Source organism: Labrus bergylta, chromosome 18 (genome assembly GCF_963930695.1).
Source record: "Labrus bergylta chromosome 18, fLabBer1.1, whole genome shotgun sequence".
Classification (NCBI taxonomy): Eukaryota; Metazoa; Chordata; class Actinopteri; order Labriformes; family Labridae; genus Labrus; species Labrus bergylta.
In genome coordinates this window covers 26,264,100-26,283,940 of record NC_089212.1, presented here as the reverse complement: position 1 = coordinate 26,283,940, position 19,841 = coordinate 26,264,100, and the positions used below count along the sequence as shown (strand labels likewise).

At 43.6% G+C, this 19,841-nt stretch overlaps 1 protein-coding gene and 1 long non-coding RNA gene across 2 annotated transcripts in view; both read left to right on the top strand.

Annotated features, from left to right (window-relative positions):
* LOC110005538 (uncharacterized) overlaps positions 1 to 19,841 on the top strand; it is a 46,883-nt gene that overhangs the window by 23,839 nt on the left and 3,203 nt on the right. Inside the window, exon 2 of the mRNA XM_065966673.1 lies at positions 11,875 to 12,174. Within this exon, the coding sequence (XP_065822745.1) occupies positions 11,875 to 12,174 (300 nt within the window). The remainder of the gene's footprint in view (positions 1 to 11,874; positions 12,175 to 19,841) is intronic.
* On the top strand, positions 10,798 to 11,383 carry LOC136177010 (uncharacterized). The gene is made up of 2 exons (XR_010664657.1): positions 10,798 to 10,975; positions 11,092 to 11,383. It is a non-coding gene; the product is annotated as an uncharacterized lncRNA (long non-coding RNA).

Below are 19,841 nucleotides of genomic sequence, written 5' to 3'. Positions count from 1 at the left end.
ACACACAAACTGCTGCTGAACAAGACGACACATTAACGCTCGTACAGGTGAGCTCTCCTTCTTCTGAGTCCTGGACTTCAACGCTGACTAAACAGCGTTTCATCCACTGCATGTTTTGAGTGTATTTGAAGGATTCAAACTGACCTTGCACTTTGAGCTGCAGCTGTCTCTGCTCCAGCTGCTGCTGGCTGGATGCCGTGCAGGTGAAGACGCCCGAGTCATCGGACCTCAGAGGGCCGATTATCAACGTCCCGTCTGAATGCTGGGTAAACCTGAAACACAGCGGACAGTCAGGTTAAAAACCAACCTCACTAAAAGAGAAAGTCCTGCATTCAATAATAAAATACAACTTCATTTGTAGATTATTTTAAAGACAGGAGCACAAAGTGATCCGTACAGAAGCACATATCTTTACATTAACTCTGTCTGTGTTCATCTTTGTTGTGATGCTCTTCCAGGCCATACAGAGGATTTATGAAGCCTAACTTCCAAGCAGAAACTTCTAAAAAAAAATCATGACCACCAAAGTCGTGAACGTGCTCAGCCTCTCAAGTGCACGATAGAGCACTAAGGCCAAAAAGAGAGATCACGCCCTCTAGTGGAGGCATTTATTAACATCCATCCCAACGTAAAGGACTCGTGGGTAGTGACAAATATATCGTTTAAAACCCTGAAAAAAAGAGATGGGAGCTGGTCCCTCTATCACACACACACACACACACACACACACACACACACACACACACACACACACGTCTCTGACCTAGCAGCTGCTAAACTTCCATTTCTGTGTCAACTGAAGCTACACCATGAAAAGAGTCCTAAAGCTCCCTCACAGCTGTTCACCATCTGATGTGATGAGGGTCTAAATATTTACATCAATAAAGAAAATATGGATAAATAACACAAAACTTAACGTCATATCTTTATCTATCCTCTCTGTGAATGCTTAAATTAATTTTAAGTTTCTGTAGATATTTGATCAGTAAAGAGACTCTTTAGTTTCTACTTTCTACCTTCAGTCTCTTTAAAAAAAACATGTTTGTGCTTGCTGGTGTCACATAAAGAGGAAAGCGTGTGTGTGTGTGTGTGTGTGTGTGTGTGTGCGGTCTAACATCTGTGAGCTACATAATTATATCTCCTCCTGCAAACTCTTTTTTTAAAATGAATTATGGATCATAAAGAGATCTTTAAGCTTCATCTACATTAACCAGCAGATTAAGAAACACTGAGTCCGATATTCAAGTTCTTTTTCATTCTGGGATTTTTGCATTTGATCTTCTTCAAAGGAGCAGTCTGTAACTCTGACACCTAGTGTTTAAAACCGGTACTGCAGTTCAGATTCTAAACATGATAAAGAGCTGTTCCCCCCTCCTCTCTAGAATCGATGCTCACACAGGTTGTCATGTGGTGGACACTGAAGCTTCAGTGATGGAAGCGGGAGCGAGAAGTGGTTCAGATAGAAGTGATAACCAAACATTTAGTCATGCTTCTTTAAAATCACATTCATATCTGTGTTTTTTAAATCTAAATCCTAAATGATATACAGACACACACATGTAAATAATCTCTCTGGAGGATCGTTAGAGACAGAGTGCAGCGTTCACACCGGCTGAAGTACTTTCAGTTTTAAATAAAATGTTTTAATGTTTTTTATGTGTTTCACTGTTTGAGTCAGCAGGAGAACCTTTCTGAACTTCTCTGACTCTGTAGTTTCTCATTTCTGCCTCTAGAGGGCAGTGTGAGCCCAGAGTATGAAAGAGGAACTCCCTCCATGTTTCACAGGTGCTGCACAGTAATGTATTCATTCAACTTTTGTGATGGGATGAGCAGGGACTGACTCACTTTTGGACCCAGCCTCTAGTGGAGATTTGAGGAACTGCAGCTCCACATTTGTATTAAATGAGAATAGGAGAATGAAAAACTCTGATGTGTTTATGAAGGTGAGTGTGAATGATTCAGTTCTTTGATTCAGTGTTTTCATTTCAGACTGTTTCCAGAGGGTTCTTCAGAGCACCTGGATGGACACGCCCACACCTCTTTGCTTGGCTTCGTTGTGCAGCAGTAAATCCGTACAGGCCTGCGTGACACACAGAATTATTAGCATCAGAAACAGCAGCAGCAGCAGCAGCAGCAGCTCATTGAATACACAGCAGAACTCCTCAGGACGTCAACGAGACACCTGCCTTTGAAATCAGAGCTCTTTCATGACGCAAGTCCTCGAGGGAATTCTTACTGCGGTCGAGATTTTCCTGAAATCAGAAACAGTTTTAATGTCAGATAAGAGAAGAAGAATGTGATCAGACAACTGTTAGTTCCCACAAAGCATCCTGATTGGACAAGATCCATGAGATATAGGTGGGACTTTTCACAATGTGTATCCCTCCGCCTCAGTGAGGGTTCTTTACACGGTAGGTAACATCACAGCTGATACAGTTTGTCCTGATTCATCTGACTGGTTCCTCTGATTCAAACAACAACACACTCTTATTTATCTGTACTTGGACTGTATCGGGTAGTGTGCCCGAGTCTGCTTGAAGAGGTGGTCTCAGGTAGGATTCATGTGTGCTTGAAAACGGTCTGCGAGAGATGTCAACACAACCGCTCAAACAAGGAAGTGGACCGCTATATGACGTCATTCTAAACGTCTCCTGACGCTTCTAAAACCATCATATCAGAAAACAATAGTGTGTGTGTGGGGCGCTGGTGTCCAATGTGTGGAGGCTGTAGTCCTCCAAGTGGGCGGCCAAGGTTCAAATCCAACCTGTGGCTCCCTTCCCGCATGTGGATCCTCTCTCTCTCTCTCTGATTTCCGTCTCTATCCACTGTCCTGTCTCTCTAACAAAGGCACAAAAAATAAAGGACAAACACAAAGAACAGGTGTATTTCGGTAAAAGTTAATTTGTGGAATACTTATGCCATGGAAATAAGAATGTGTAGTTCACTTTCCAGATTAAAATTTTTGCTTAAAACAACTGGTGCTTAACAAATATAAAAGGTCGGTTTTAAAAGAAAGATCAGCTGACTGAGGCTTCTCTCAAAACTTGGGTTCCGGAAAAATCCAACCACCACTGGTGTGACTGGTTAAATAAAGCAGGAGTCACAGGTTCCAGTTATAACGTTTTATTTAACTTGCTGCTTGACAAGGTGTTCATACACTTTTAGACTGAGACAGCATTTCCAGCATGGAGACCGCCATCGATGGGACTCCAGCGCCCCCTGCAGGAACAGATGGGTGACCTCACTCAGGCTTTGTCCGTTTAAATATACAGTCTATCATTGTAGTACATCCACAGTAATGAGCTGGACTGTGGCTGATACATGTGGAGCATTAATATCCTGAAGACTCATCTGAAGCACGTGTTGAGTGATGTAGATTAACGGGACTGAATGATGTAACATGTGTGTTAAGGGACCCAGACACAGACAGGTAGTAGGGCAGGCAGGTATTTATTGAAAATGGAGATGATCTGAAGTGGCTAATCGAGGCTGTCAGCTGAGCGTGCTGACGAGCATGCCAACAGGCCGGACGGAGACGATTCAGGAAAGACTGAACCTGCAGGAAGAAGAGGCAAAAGTTATCAACATGGAGGAAACACTGACAGCAGAAATTAAATATATTGCAATATAACTTTTGATCCAACATCGTTCAGCCCCACTCTGATTCAGCGTCACACATCCTTTGCTCACTGAAAGCAACCGCAGTTTCGTTTTAACACCAGCAGAGGGAGACATACTTTAACAAGCCAAACACTGGAACGCCTTCTGCTGAGGAAACATCAACAGTGTGACTCCTGCTGAGACAGTTAGCTGTGAAGGTTTCTGACAACGCCCCCCGTTCCTCTCCGTCACAGTGAGGTGCTCTGATGCTCTCACACAGACTAAACAGACTTGAGGAGGAAACAACATGATGTTAATACTGTTCATTATTTGCTTCAGTCATCATCCGAGTGTTAAAGGTGAGGAAGCATGCAAACAAAGTAAAGGAAGTAAAAAGCTGCACAGTAAACGTCTTCAGTATCTAAAATGTGTTTTAACTCCACAGGTGTCTCTCATTCCAACGATGTCAACCAAACACCTCCTTCCATCTTTAAGAGGATCAACGAATCAGTGACCGGAGAAATCAAATGTTCCCACAATATAACAAATTATGATCGTATTCTCTGGTACAAACAAGACGCACACAGAGTGCTGAAGCTTCTGGGATTTCTCAATGTTCAGCATGTGAATCTGGAGCCGGACGTGAAAGGAAAGATCAACTTTGACGGAGATGGACGGGAAAAGTCGAGCCTCTCTGTTTCTAACCTTTCCTTAACTGACAGTGGCGTTTATTTCTGTGCTGCTAGTCGACACAGTGCTGCAGATTTGTGTGCAGTCAGTACAAGAACTCCCCTTTCTCTGTCTGCAGACTCACAACACGTTCAGGCTCATCGACACCTGCAGCCCACACAAAGATCTGAACCACCATCTTTGAGGTTTTATCAACCTCTCACTCAGTTTGTACCTCGTCTGAGGACAAGTACTGACAGCAGGTGAACTGAGAAACGAACAATGACGTCACAACAAAGTGAAACTTCCTGGTTAAGATTGACGTCATTTAATCATTTTATACTAAGACCTTTTGTGTGAAACGTATCTCAATAAGCTTCTGATTTCTGTTATGTCCAAACCATTTTCTGAGAGATCACAGGTCACCAAATTATTAATCATTATTATATCCTCGAGTCAAAGTTGACATATGAAACAAATCTAAAGGTTCTCCAGACTTTCCTGAGTTATTGGGCTGAAGAGGAACCCGGGACGTTGGTGTGGATAAAATAAATGTTATGCAAAGGGGTGTTTCCATGCTTTCTGCACAGTTGAGTTCTGTCAGTAACTCAATGCACCTAAAAAAACATGACCTTGTTGCTAACACAAGTTTTTAAATCAAAGATATAAAATGCAGCGCTTCATAATGAACACAACAGAGTCTGTTTTTTTTTCCATTTTAATGTCAGAGAGTCTCGTTATGAAATTATCTGATTCCTGTTTTTGGATTTTTTTGTGAGTTGAAATAAATGAAACTGTAAATTTTGTTCATGATGATGTGTCGATAAAGGTGTTTCAACACGTGCACAAACATTCCTGAAATGTTCTGAGTGACCTGCATGTGTGAACGCCGACAGCCAACTTCATCCTGCAAGCCCCCTACTAAAATGTCCGTGTGAAGTCTGGTCACGTCCATATATGAAAGCATCGGATATTATTCAGGATATAACATGTGATCTCTGACGTTCAGGTCAAACAACCAGTCACACTGTTTTCTGATACTATGTGTAGGAGCCATTTTGTGTTTATCATTGGCATGTTTTATAATTAGATTTATCTGAATATATTATTTTCCACTAGGGACACTGAATGCACAGGGGTGTATATATATAGTAGCACAGGTGACAGGAAAGGGAAGGCACAGGTACGGGGAGCAAAGACAGTTCTCAACCGACCGGCATTCATGTTTCAGACCAGCACTCAGACCAACTACAATTCATTCATTCTACTGGCTACGCTTCACTGGAAATGGTATGTTTTTTGTTCTCATATCTCCATCAAGTCACTTCAATAAACTCAACTTTAATAACGGCTGGAAAATCATTGTTTGCATCTGCGTAAGACTTCACCCCTACCTGTGTATTAATGGCAATAATTGGAGCAAAGGAAAAAATTGGAAAATTACCATTACACTATGAATACGTCCAATTAAACGCAGCATTGATATAAAGATACAAACGTCGTCATATCATCAGGCTCTGACGCTTCGTACACCATTTTTGCGTCTTTCAAACGTCATGTCCTGCCTCCTCACGTTACCCCTCGTCAGACAGGGAGAATCTCTTGCTGTGAAGTGCATGTATGTGAACAGGAAACCCAGAGGATTTCAGGGGCGGACTCTCTATTTTCTGGAAATATTCAGCAGGAGTGTGAAAAAGGCTTCAGATTGATCGCAGGCTCCTGAATTGAATGTCATCAGAATCAGGGTTTTTTTTCATAATGAGTAGTAACTTTGGACCTGTTCACCTAATGGAGTGACACTCCCATGAGTGACAGCTGATTGTAGGTGCTGCCATCTTTGGTCTCTAGGCTCACACCTCCCACCTCACAGACTGTCAGAGACTCTTCTCTCTCAGATCATTCAGCTCTGAACACAACAATGATCACAGCTGTTCTGATCAAGCTCTCTGCAGCTCTGCTCTGCATCACAGGTACTCTACGTTATGAGGCTGAGGACTTACTGTTGATCACACAGAGGACCTTCATTTTGATATGTTGTTTTCCCCCTCCACAGGTGTAATCGACGGGAGTGATGTGAAACAGGCCGCTGTGCTGTGGGGGGACGAGGGTCAGTCTGCCACAATGACCTGTGAGCACACTAAAGGTGCTACTTATTTCCAGATGTACTGGTACAGACAGCTGCCAGGAGAGACAATGCAACAAATCGTTTTGACGAGACCATCTGTCCCTCCTCAGTACTGGTCTGACTTCAGTGAGGACAAGTTTCCTGCAAAGAAGGACAACTTCTCGACTGGATCTTTGACTGTGGAGAAGCTGCTGCCTGCAGACAGTGGAGTGTATTTTTGTGCTGTGAGTCAACACAGTGAAGCAGGTGACTCTGACAGCTGTACAAATACCCCACTGATGAATACATGTATTAAAGACATCAGTGTTTGATTATCTATAGGGGGAGCTCTGGGTGCACAATAGTTCTTTCACAGCCATCAGTGTCCCAGAAAATGTGCAATGACAGAGTATCGATCATATTATGAAATTATGTCCTTGAAATGTGAAGAATCCAATTCAGAGCTCAAGTCATTTCATATTAAGTTTCCAATCATGTTTCAATTTGTTTTAAATTAAATCTTCTTGAGTTTGCCTAAGCAGCCCTTTAAAATCAAAGTTTCCGAGGCGCTGGGTAGCCGAGCAGTTATGTCGCCCACCCGTGTACGGCGGCTGTAGTCCTTATCGTAGCGGCCGAGTGCTCGAAGCTGACCGAGGAAAGCCTCGGGTTAGGTAACATTTTATTGTGAATGTGTTGGTGGTGGTGAATGTTCAGTGGTTAAATAACTTTGTATAGCCTCACACATGTGACTGCTCACTAGTGGTGTAACGATGATCTATTTAAATTGACACATGTATTCTATATTAACTGTGATTTCAGATCTCACAGTAGATCACCGCATCCTGAAAATAAACTTAAAAAGATAAAAATCTCTTTTTAACACATTTAAAACAAATATTTAATAAATATCAGGCAAAGTGACATTAGTATGTTTTAGTGTTTTAAACGCACAGTATGTCAATTCTACCACCAGGGGGCTCTTAATCAAAACAATAACAGACAGATGAAGTTGGTGGGGAATCATGGGAGTGATTCCCTCTGCTACCCCCCCCCCCCCCGACTCCTCCCCTCTCAGGTCAGTTCAGTCTGTCGCTGAAACCAGACACAGAGAGGAGGAACAATGATCCGGATCATTCTGTGGCTTCTCTGCATCTCCTGTAGGTTTATATTCAATCTGTTTGATAATTATTATTCTGTGTCATCACTTCTGTCTTATAAAGTTTTTCTCTCTGAATCCAGGTCAGTCACAGGCCAAAGACGTCAAACAAGAGCCTCCATCGATATTTGGAAGTCCTGATGGTTCAACAACTATCAGCTGCAGCCATACTATAAGTTCATTTAATGTCATACTGTGGTACCAGCAGCCCACAGGCAACTCCAGCCTTAACCTCATTGGATATATTCAGTACACAAATGCAGTCGTTGAAGATAAATTCCAAGAACGTTTCAATGTGTCTGGAGATGGCTCGAAGAAATCACAACTTCATGTAGTGAAACTCAGACAGGCAGAAGACAGCGGCATGTATTACTGTGCAGCTAGTACACACAGTAACTCGACCTCCTCCTCCTCTCTACAAAAACCCTCAGTGATCATCAGCTAATGAACTCACAGATAAGAAGAGGGATACACCTGCATCTCACTCCTCTCACGTAGGCTGTGGCAGGAAACATGTCGGCTCGGGTGGTAATACAGTTATAAGGTATCCCACGGTATTTAAAAATAGTAAAAGTTATCAGTTCCATTAGCCCCCCCCCCCCCCCCCCCCCCCCAACAAACCAAAAACTGCTGCGCAATTCTCAAAGGCCAATAAATAAATAGTGTTTTTTTTAGCTCCCCTGTCTGCGGGCTCGTGTTTTCAGTCGATCTTTCTGATACTGTAATGATTCTTTGAACTTGATTTGGGAAAGATGAAACATGTCCTCGTCACCTCGGTGTCAGCCTGTCTCTGCCACCGCGTAGGACAAGGGCGCAACTGCGTCCTGTAGCCTGCTCACCACAGAATTTAAACTCAGCGTTTTGATTCATATTTCATTCTTTTATTACTGAAAGACAAAAATGAAGTCTCTCACTTCTCCAGAAGTGAGACGCTCTCATTGCCACCGCCATGTTTGTTTTGCTGATATGTCACTTGGCTGAGGCCGCGCCTGCGCAGGTAGTAGGTAGCTGTCAGAAACCGGGGTTAGACGATGACACAGTGTGTTTCTTTCTGAGTTCTCCAGGTGGAAAACCGGCTTTCTTAAAATCCGGTTAAGGGCTTATCCACAGTTCCTGAAATCAGGATCTGATGTTTACATGCACAAACACAAAAAACAGTATACTTAAAAAAATCTGATCAAAACCTGGATATTCAAGTTCATAGCAGAGGCTGCTGACCATCAGATGTAACCAATCACATCCAAACACATTCACACACCAACGACGAAGCAGTGGGAGCAACTTTGTGTGTCTTGCCCTAGGACACATCGGACATGTGGCTACAGAAGCTAGGGATCAAACCCACGACCTTCCATGTAAACGCACCCATTCTCATTATAATGTTACTGTTAGACCATCAACTCTGAGGAGGCAACATGTTGACACAAAGATTACTTCAGGGAGGCACGGCCGTTTTCTAGTCCTGTTTTAGATATTTTTTAATAAAGGAATCAAAACTGTGACAACAAAACAAGAACAAATCCCCTTTTAAAGACACGTGGTGGCTCATTGTGTCGACCCCTCCCCCTCCTCCTCCCCGTGCTGCTCCTCCTTTACATGCAGCCAGTTCACTGACATCTTTCTTCTGAAGTTTTCATCAGTGTCAGGATCATGTTCAGACTCCTCATATTAGCTCTGACGTTCTGTTTAACAGGTAATATAAGAGCAAACTTGTGAAAACTGGACTATAATATTTTCACTGAGGTTTATTTTTAATGCTAAAGCTGCTTCTTTTTAAATGTCTCTTTCAGAACTCTCAAAGAGCCATGTTGATCAGAAGCCTGCAGCGCTGGTCATACACCCTGGAGAAAAAGTCCAGTTGACCTGCAACCACTCAAACAGTAACTTTGAAATGATCCAGTGGTATAAACAGTCTAAAGGGAAACATGACATGGCTCTGCTTGGATATGTACGTTACTCTTCTGCAACTGTAGAAGATCAATTCAAAGGCTTGTATAATGTGAGTGGTGATGGTAAAAATCAGTCAAGTCTGATTCTCCTGAAGCTGAGTGGATCAGAGAGCGCCGTGTATTTCTGTGCTGCCAGTGAAGCACAGTGCTGCACAAACTCTCCGTCTTTAACAAAAACCAACACCACAGGAGACACCACCAGAACGACAAACAATAAACCACTTTGTGGATGACTCAATCAGACAGCTGGCCTGACATGAGGCAGATTTTATTCACACCCATAAGGGTGCACTGTTTCTCCGCAATGTTTTACAGGAGTGATCATTTAACCTGGGCAGCATGACTTTAATACACACGTCAACATTTTGTTAAAGATGATTGACAGACGTGTAACCAATAATCATTCAGCTGTTTCAGTAAGAACTTAAGAGAAAGTGAAGTGCTAAAATCTAGTAGAGTTCTGCATGGAGGGTCTGGGAACTACTGCCTACAAATAATAAAAAAATAAATCAAATAAAGGCCAGCAAATATTTTTTTTTCAATTTCTCAATTTCCTGATCTGATAAAATACCTTAAATCTGTTATTGATTAAAAATAATGCCTTCTTAATTAAATGTACTGTAATGTATGTGTATGGGACACAAAAACACCATTTTTTATATTGGCCGGTGTATTTTATCATCTGCCTGCCACCTTGGCCGGTGAGTCAAAAAGTGATTTTCGGACCCTGCACCCAGGTATATTTCAGACTATTTTCCCACAAAATCACCACACACAAGCTGGGGATCAAACCCTCAACCTTTCTGTTGAAAGAAGATGACTCTACCAACTGAGCCACAGCCGTCCCACTGAGCCACAGCCGTCCTTGTAGTAATAGTAATAGTAGTAGTAAAGTAGCTGTCATGTTCTCTGCACTGTACTCGGATGTGCGGACGCGAACTCCACCCAGGTCTCTTTTATTTTGTAATTTAGTTCTCGCAGTATCTGACTAAGATGACTCAAAACAAGCCTCAAAGTCAGTAAAGTAGCTGTTGTGTTCTCTGTGTTGTTCTCCATTTTTTTCTCGAGTCCGCCTAGTCTTGTAAACTAAGCACACTTCATGATCACATAAAGCCATGCATGTGTTGTATTACGACGCTTGTTCAAGAGGTAACCATGCTTAGACCCGGTTAGTCCTGGAGCAGTGTGAGTGCAGGTCAGCGGGGGAAAGGGGGGAGGTGAGGGGAGTGGGGGTAATCGTGGGGGCCTTAGATTTGAGTGAGTCTGTTCCGGAGGTAGGTGTGTTCTTGTACTCCTCAGATGGTGTGCAGCAGTGAATGGGTTCAATGTTGAGAACAGGAGGTGATGACCCCACCCCCCTCAGTTTGCTGATACGAAGGCTTGCCTTCTACGGTATGAACTAAACTGAAGAGCGCCGTGGCAGAACCAGGAGTGACTGAACCTTCAGAATGATGATCATTGTTTGCTGCATAACCTTGAACATTATACTGGTTTCAGGTAATCTAATGAAAAGTCTGTGTGCAGATAGATTTAAAGACATGGCAGTTTTCTTGATAATCTGTCACACTCCTGTTCATGAGGACTAATTCTTTAATGGTTTGATCTTTCCACAGTTTCCTCTTCAAGTGACCAAGTCCACCAGACTCCAAGAGACATTTACAGCAAACCAGGAGAACCAGCCAGAATACAATGTTCACACCAGATTCAAAGCTATGATCAAATCCTCTGGTACAAGAAGTTAAACAAACAGATGCAGCTCCTGGGATATATGTTAACAACCAACTCATATCCAGAGACAGACATTAAAGTGAAGATGGAAGGGGACGCGAGTAAAGGAAAGAACTGCACGTTAATAATCGAGCGAGTCAATCAGAGCAGCAGTGCGGTCTATTTCTGTGCAGCTAGTTTCCACAGTGCTGCATGTCACTGCTCAGCAGTACAAAAACCTCCTCTTCATCTCTACTGAACACCTGGATTTCCTTTCTGATAATGTGGTTTATTTTCAGCCTTTTTACTGAGCTGGTATTGTGTGTCTGTGGTTGACATGATGCTAAGAGGAGGAGGATAAACTACGGCTCCGCCCACCTTGTGACTACCTGTTCAGTTTGCTGAAAGGAGGTTTTATGACAAGAGGAGGCTGGAAAAAGTCACTGAGAGTATCATAAAAGAAACATTATTACCAAACAGAAAAGGCAGCATGATCATCTTCTACCTGATCTTTCATTTGAACATGTTTCTGGTTTCAGGTAACGTCTTTGAAGGTTCAGTCAACATCACTTTATTGATTTATATTGTGCTGTATTGTAAAGTGCTGCTCCTTCAGTTCTAACTTTATGTTTGAGTTTGAACTCATTCTTATAAACTGTGTCTTGATTTTGGTCGATGTCTTTCCACAGGCTCCTCGAACAGTGACAAAGTCGACCAGACTCCACGGGACATTTTCATCAAACCGGGCAAAGATGCCAAAATCAACTGTAAACACAAGATCGATAACTATGACCGGATCCTCTGGTACAAGCAGTCAAACAAACAGATGCAGCTCCTGGGATATATGTATTCAACCACCTCAAATACAGAGAAAGACGTTAAAGTGAAGATGGAAGGGGACGCGAGTAAAGGAGAGAACTGCACGTTAATAATCGAGCGAGTCAATCAGAGCAGCAGTGCGGTCTATTTCTGTGCAGCTAGTTTCCACAGTGCTGCATGTCACTGCTCAGCAGTACAAAAACCTCCTCTTTCACATTTCTACATCTCAGCATTACAGCTCACAGCCCCCACTCACACCTGGAATCAGCCGTTAACCCCCCTCAGTCGACCCATTCACAAAGATCAGATATTATAAGAAGGGAAGGTTTGTCATGAGCAGCCAGACAAACTACACTCATCCTCCCACATCCTGTTATAAACAGGAAGTTACATTAGTACTTCTAAATCGTCTCATCACACTAATTGGATTCCATTCCTTATAGTGAGTGATAGTGTAGCTGATGACCCAATCAAGGGTCCCTCAGAGTGGCTGCTTGATTCTTATTGGCTCGAGTAATATATATATTTATTTAATAAAATAAAATAGTAAATAGATTTCTATATGGATTTGAAAAGTCCATCATCTCTATCTTTTGCCTGCTCCACTTTTCAGAAAATGTGTGCTCAAACAGGCCGTTTGGAGATTTTCCCTTCATGACATCACAAAGGGCAGTAGGCCCTCCCCCAGGTGGGTGACACTCCCACAGCTAGGTGTTCGTTCTGCCCTCTGAGTCTGCCTTCTCACTGTAAACAATAGGACATGGAGCGAGAAAGACAGAGACACCCAAGCCCTTCGAGAGAGGGGGCGTGGTCACACAGCTCATTTACATATTTAAAGGTACAGACACAGAAACAGCCTGTTCTGAGCAGGGCTGAAATAGAGGGGTTTATAGAGATGATTAGTGCTGGACAATATATCGTGATGTTCGATTCGATCGATATTTAATTAATCCTTGATATGGAAAAGGGAACATCGATTTTATTTTTTAAAGTTTTTAAGTTTTCTCGCGATATTCTGTTGCTCCACGAGATTTTGTTGCACTGCGAGATTTCCGCGGAAGCACTCGTTTCGCGGAGACGAAAGGGCGGCGGATACTCCACTCCTGCCGCTGAGTAGCCTCGCTCTTGTAAGCGACCAACACGGAGGAGAAAGAGAAAGATGTGAGCGAGGCCGAATTACTTCTGTTGGGCCTCAGCCATGTGTGTGGGACAAAGGACTCAGGCCTGTATCACAGTCTCGAGCCTGACTAGAGTTATTTTGGAGGCAACTAAACAAAGGGGTCTTAGCCCAGCAACCCCCCAACAGAAACTAACAAATAGGTGTGAAAAGTGTGTGGGGGGGGGGGGGGGGGGTCTGAATTCTCTATCCTCATTGGAGGAGGCCTGAGGTAAACCAACAGGCAGCTCCAGTCTTTAAAAGTAATCACCAGGCATTGAGATGAGATGAGATGAGATTCAACTTTATTGTCATTACACATATACAAGTATAGAGTAACGAAATGAGGTTTGGCATCTCACCAGAAGTGCAAATAAGCAGAAAGTGCAAGAGTCTGTGCTATGTACAGTAATTACAAAATTTACAGATGTAGACTAAAAAAAGTGAATTATTAGGGATATATGGATGGCTGGATTAATGGGATGCTATAAATATAAATAAATGCTATAAATATAAGTGTATTTTTAGGATTATAATATACAGATTAAGGTGCAGTGAGCATGCTATACTAGTTTACAGATAATATAAAGAATATGGACATATTGTACAGGTCGATAACTTATTGAGGTGATATGAACAAACTATAATACAATAATACAGGTGGATGAGAGATGTGTGTGTGTGACCAGGAGGAGTGGTGGGGGGATGATGGGTGTGAGGTGATATGCAGGGGAAAGGGGGGGGTCAGCAGGGGGCGGAGAGAGAGAGGGAGAGAGAGAGAGAGAGACAGAGTTCAGAGTTCGGGGGGTAGAGTTCAGTAGAGAGACAGCTCTGGGGAAAAAGCTGTTCCTCAGTCTGCTGGTTGTGGTCCGGAGGCTTCTGAAGCGCCTACCGGAGGGCAGGAGGGTAAACAGTCTGTGGGCAGGGTGGGAGGAGTCTTTAAGGATGCCGTGAGCTCGCCGCAGACAGCGTTTTCTTTGGACATCCTCAATGGCAGGAAGTGGACACCTTGTGATGCGCTGGGCGGTTTTTACCACCCGCTGTAGCGCCTTACGGTCTGTGACAGAGCAGTTTCCGTACCAGACTGAGACACTGCTGGTCAGGATGCTCTCGATCACACAGCGGTAGAAGTTCATCAGTACAGCTGAAGACAGGTGGTGTCTCTTCAGTGTCCTCAGGAAAAAGAGGCGTTGATGAGCCTTCTTAACCAGACTGGAGGTGTTAGTGGACCAGGAGAGGTCCTCTGTGATGTGGGTCCCCAGGAACTTGAAGCTGGAGACACGTTCAACAGCCATCCCGTTGATGTGAATGGGGTTGTGCGTGCTTCCTCTTTCTCTCCTGAAGTCCACGATGAGCTCCTTCGTCTTGCTGGTGTTGAAAAGCAGGTTGTTGTCAGCACACCAGGCGGCCAGATGCTGTACCTCCTCCCTGTAGGCTGTGTCATCGTTGTTGCTGATGAGGCCAATCACCGCCGTATCGTCCGCAATGATGGTGTTGGATCCATGTACAGGTCTGCAGTCGTGGGTGAAGAGGGAGTAGAGGAATGGGCTCAGCACACAGCCCTGTGGTACGCCTGTGTTGAGTGTGATGGTGGTGGAGCAGGTATGTCCTGACCTAACATACTGGGGTCTGTTGGTCAGAAAGTCCATTATCCAGTGACGGAGGGAGGCGTTGAAGCCCAGGTCTCCGAGTTTCGTGTTTAACTTGGAGGGGATGACAGAGTTGAATGCTGAGCTAAAATCAACAAACAGCATTCGTGCGTATGTGTTGTTATTGTCCAGATGTGTGAGCACAGAGTGCAGCGCAGTGGAAACTGCATCCTCTGTACTCCTATTGCTGCGGTAGGCAAACTGGTATGGGTCCAGTGTGGGTGGGAGGCAGTTTTTCAGGTGTGCTAGGACCAGTCACTCAAAGCACTTCATTATGATGGGTGTGAGTGCTACAGGGCGGTCGTCATTCAGGCCTGTCGGGCTGGAGTGTTTTGGCACTGGGACAATGGAGGTGGCTTTGAAGCATGCTGGCACAGCTGCTTGGGCGAGGGACAGGTTGAAGATGTCCGTAAAAACCCCAGTGAGCTGCTCCGCACATGCTCTAAGCACGCGCCCGGGGGTGCCGTCTGGACCAGCAGCCTTTCGAGCGTTGATCCGGCTCAGTGCAGCGTGGACGTCTGTGGAGGTGAGTGAGAGGGGCTGGTTGTCTGCAGGAGGTCTGGTCGTGGTCTGCGTCTCCCTGTTGTCTCTATCGAAACGAGCATAAAAGTGATTTAGCTCGTTCAGGAAGGAGACATCTGTGGTTATCGGGGTGGAGTTTCTGGGTTTATAGTCACTGATGGCCTGGATGCCCTGCCACATGCGTCTGGGCGCACAGCTTGTAGCAGTGCTTGGCCTTGATGATGCCCCTCCTCAGGTTTGCCCTGGATACGCTGTAGGCCATTGCGTCATCTGATCTGAAGGCGGTGTTGCGGGCCTTCAGCAGGAGACGCACCTCCTTGTTCATCCATGGCTTCTGATTTGGGTACGTGGTGATCTGCTTCCATGTTGTAACACTGTCGATGGTGGTATTGATATAATCCAGCACAGAAGAAGTGTAGGTGTCAATGTCTGTGTGAGAGCCCGAGGTAGCCTGAGAAGCAAACATACTCCAGTCTGTGTGATGGAACTTGTCCTGAAGTACAGAGTCTGTCCCCGCTGGCCACACTTTAATAGTTGTCACTGATGGCTTCACACGTTGGATGAGTGGGGAGTACTTGGGGATGAGGAACAAAGAAAGGTGGTCTGACTGTCCCAGGTGGGGGAGGGGGGTCGTGGTGTAGGCTCTTGTGATGTTTGTGTAAACATGGTCCAGAGTTTTGTTTCCTCTTGTATTGCAGGAAACATGCTGGTGAAATTTAGGGAGCACTGTCTTTAAGTTTGAGTGATTAAAATCACCTGCAACTATAAATGCAGCCTCCGGGTGAGCAGTCTGTTGTTTACTGATAGCGGTGTAAAGTTCCTTCATAGCAGCTTTTGCATCGGCATCAGGGGGGATGTAGGCTGCAGTTACAATAGTGGAGCTGAGCTCCCTTGGCTGATAGAAAGGTCTACATTTAACCATGAGAAACTCAAGGTTAGCTGAGCAGTGTCTCCCAATAATGACAGAGTCTGTACACCAAGCTTTGTTAATATAGATGCACAGCCCTCCTCCTCTGGTCTTACCGGAGTCCTCTGCTGTTCTGTCTGCTCGGAGTGTGTGGCGACCGGCTAGCTTGATAGCATCGTCCGGTACTCCGTTGTTTAGCCATGTTTCCGTGAAGATCATGACATTACAGTCCATAAGTCTCTTACTGTGGATGATGCGAAGTCGTAACTCGTCCATTTTGTTCACCAAAGACCGCACATTAGCGAGGAAAATGCTGGGTAACGGGAGACGGTGCGGTGTTAGCTTTAGCTTAGCTCTTATACCTCCGCGCTTCCCCCGCCTTTGTTTACGGTCTCGACGCCGCCTGCGAGCACTTCCGCCCGGCCGGGTAGAGTGCGTAGCCTCGGGTGTTTTGGCGATCTCGGGTATGAGTCGAAGATTGTTGATTAGATCGTCAGGGAGGTGTATTCCAATATCCAAAAGTTCCTGTCGGGTGTAGGATGTTAAGGCGAGGCTGTTCCGTACGAACAGACCCAAAATTAACAATAAAATTACTGCAAAATTGCAAATCTGAGAGAGACGCTGGGCCTCGCGATGCGCTCGCGCTGCCATCTTGGTTTGTAGGTAAACTAGCATTGCTTCCTCCTCTTCAAGTGTTGTCTGCCGACACCAGAGGATACCCTCTCCAACAAGATGGACTCCAGCATTCGAGACAAACCCTTTCCTCCTCTGCTTACATAGGAACTCAGCTCCTGCAATCAGAAGACACTATAGAGCAGCGCTCTGGTCGAAGATCTGAATCCCGCTACCCTCCTCCTACATCTGCCACGAAGGAACCCTGCCTGAATCTGTTGATTTAACATTCAACAGAGTGACGATCTAACCAACTTTGCAACGATTACCAGGAGTTACCCCAAGTAAGAGCTTTGGTCTGGGCAGAAATAGTTTCAGAAATAGTTATGTTTCTTTTATAACCACTGATAATTATACATCATTGTTGACGAGACGTCACATTCTGTTTGTTATCTGTTGTAAGCTGCTGCATTTGTTTTATTGTAATGAACTGCTGAGTTCGCTTATGTGTTTAATGCTATGCTAGTTTACCTTCAGTCAACGACTTTCACAATCAGAAAGACCAGTGTACCCGCCGTTGAATCAAAGTCCGGCCACTGGCTTTCTGGTTTTTGAGTAACAGTTACTGAACTCAGCTCAGAGAGCTCAAACTATTTCAAAAGGCAGCCACACGGCTTCCTTTGTTGTCCACCATTTTGTCACCATGAAGAAGTCACATGGTGCATTGTCTCTCTCCACCATCTTGTTTTCTATCTCTCTCTCTCTCATCTACACACACACACACACACACACACACACACACACACACACACACACACACACACACACACACACACACATACACACACACACACACACACACACACACACACCTCATTCACAAGACTTGCTTGATAATGTTTGTTGCTTAGATTAGTTTATGATAGTTATTTGTTTGATTAAGTTCATTGATTTTGGATTGATGTTGCTTTGTTTAAATAAATTCTGTTATAATTTAAGAGAGCAGTTGTTTGTGGTTACTGGTGTATTTGCATTGTGATATAAGCTGGGTGTGAGGGCTTTGTGTACGGATTTCACGCCTTCAATTTATTAAATATAGTTATTAATTATTAATAATATTAGTAATTAAGTAACTAATTTGAGACTGAGTTTGGTTATATTTCCCTGGTTTCAGGGTGGTGCCCCAATACTGATTAAACATAGTTTAATTATATTTTATTTATATTATTAATAATTAAATATAATTATTAAAGAATATAACCAAAGTTGACTTGATACAACCCCAACACTTCCAAAAAAGGGCACATAACGCAGGGCTCGACATTATAAATGGCCCTCTGGCCCGGATGAATGATTGACAGAGTCCAGCTGATTGCACGTTCAGCTGGCGGCTTCACTGCTGTCACTCCCGCAGGCGCACTCACTACACTGGAGTTGTACACTCACACACAGATTTTAGCGCAGGTTTTCTCTACTAAAACACACGTTTGGTAAAACGGTTTTAAAACCATCAGATCCCGACAAAAGCCTATCTTACATCAGAATTCAAATTTAAAAAATCACCAGAAAAGTTGAGAGTGACAGCAGGGCATGACGAAAACAGAAGGGAGAAAAGTTTGAGCCACAGTGACAGACAGCTGGAGGAGCTGGAACACATTAAAGTTAAAGACAAGATCCTGGTGAAGTTATTCACAAAGCATCTTAGCCCTTAAGAGAGCTCCTAAAGTAAAGATCTAAGGATGACGAGTTTCTTACAGAGAAGAAAGAAGGAGAGATTCCAGATCTATCACAGCCTCATATTAATATCACATTAAGTAGACTCTTACAGTTAGCAGCATGGTGAATAAACATGAGCACATAAATATTCAAGAAAAATATTGTGTATAAGAAAAATACACAATATTTTTATAATTAGAGCTCAATTTATTTAATAAAAGTTGTAATTGACTTTTGCATCAGAATGGTTCAAGAGTAAATTGGTGACTGTTATTTTTCGAATCAAAAGTAATGTTCCTGGGCCAGTGGTTACAATGGTCGGGCCAGTGATATATATATCACTGAAATATATATATATATTTTTAGACAGTGGAGTTTCAGTTTTATAGACTACATTTATAAACTTTAATACGATAAATATCGAGTCATATCGAATATCGACATTAGGCAAAAAAATATCATGATATCAAATTTAGGCCATATCGCCCAGCACTAGGCATGATCAAATACAGGATCAGAGTGGATTCAGAACAAGAAACTTCACACACATGTTTTGAGGAGCTCTGAGACTTATTTAAACTGAAGAAAAGGAAGAGGAGGATATGGGACCTTTAACACAGGACAGAGAAGAAGAATCAAACTGGACCTCAAATATGACCACCTGATTCTTTTCAGTTTAATTTTCCTCTCAGAGCTTGAAACTTTAATCAAAACTCAAAAACATCAGCTGCATTTCAGCTACTTTCATATTGGTAAATGCATTTTTTAAGACTAGGTGACATCAAGCAAACTATTTAATTTAGGATGGGGCGCTGGTAGCCTAGCGTTTGGTGCACACTATGTACAGAGGCTTAAGCCCTTGAGAGCAGGCGGTGCGGGTTCGAATCCAACCTGTGGCTCCTTTCCCCACGCTTTTTCTCTGTCCACTGTCCTATCTCTAAAATAGAGGCATAAAAAGCCCCCAAAAAATCCTTTAAAAAAAGAAATGAATTGAGGGTTTAAAAAAGGAGAATAAGAAACTTGAGTACAAAGTTTGAACAGTTAATCTGTACTGTATTGCTTTTTAAAAAAGCTGACTAACAGACAGCATGCAAGCGTTGGATAGTGTTGGATATCGCGGGGCAGACATCAGAGCTAAAACGGCGCGCTGCGTTGCTTTCAGGCTGTAAGGACGCTCCAGGAGTAAAGAGCATGCTGGCCGGTGTGGCATGCTGTTAGGACGAGCTGTAAGAAGTAATGAGAATGAGAGAAGGTCTGTGGCTTCCTTTCATAATG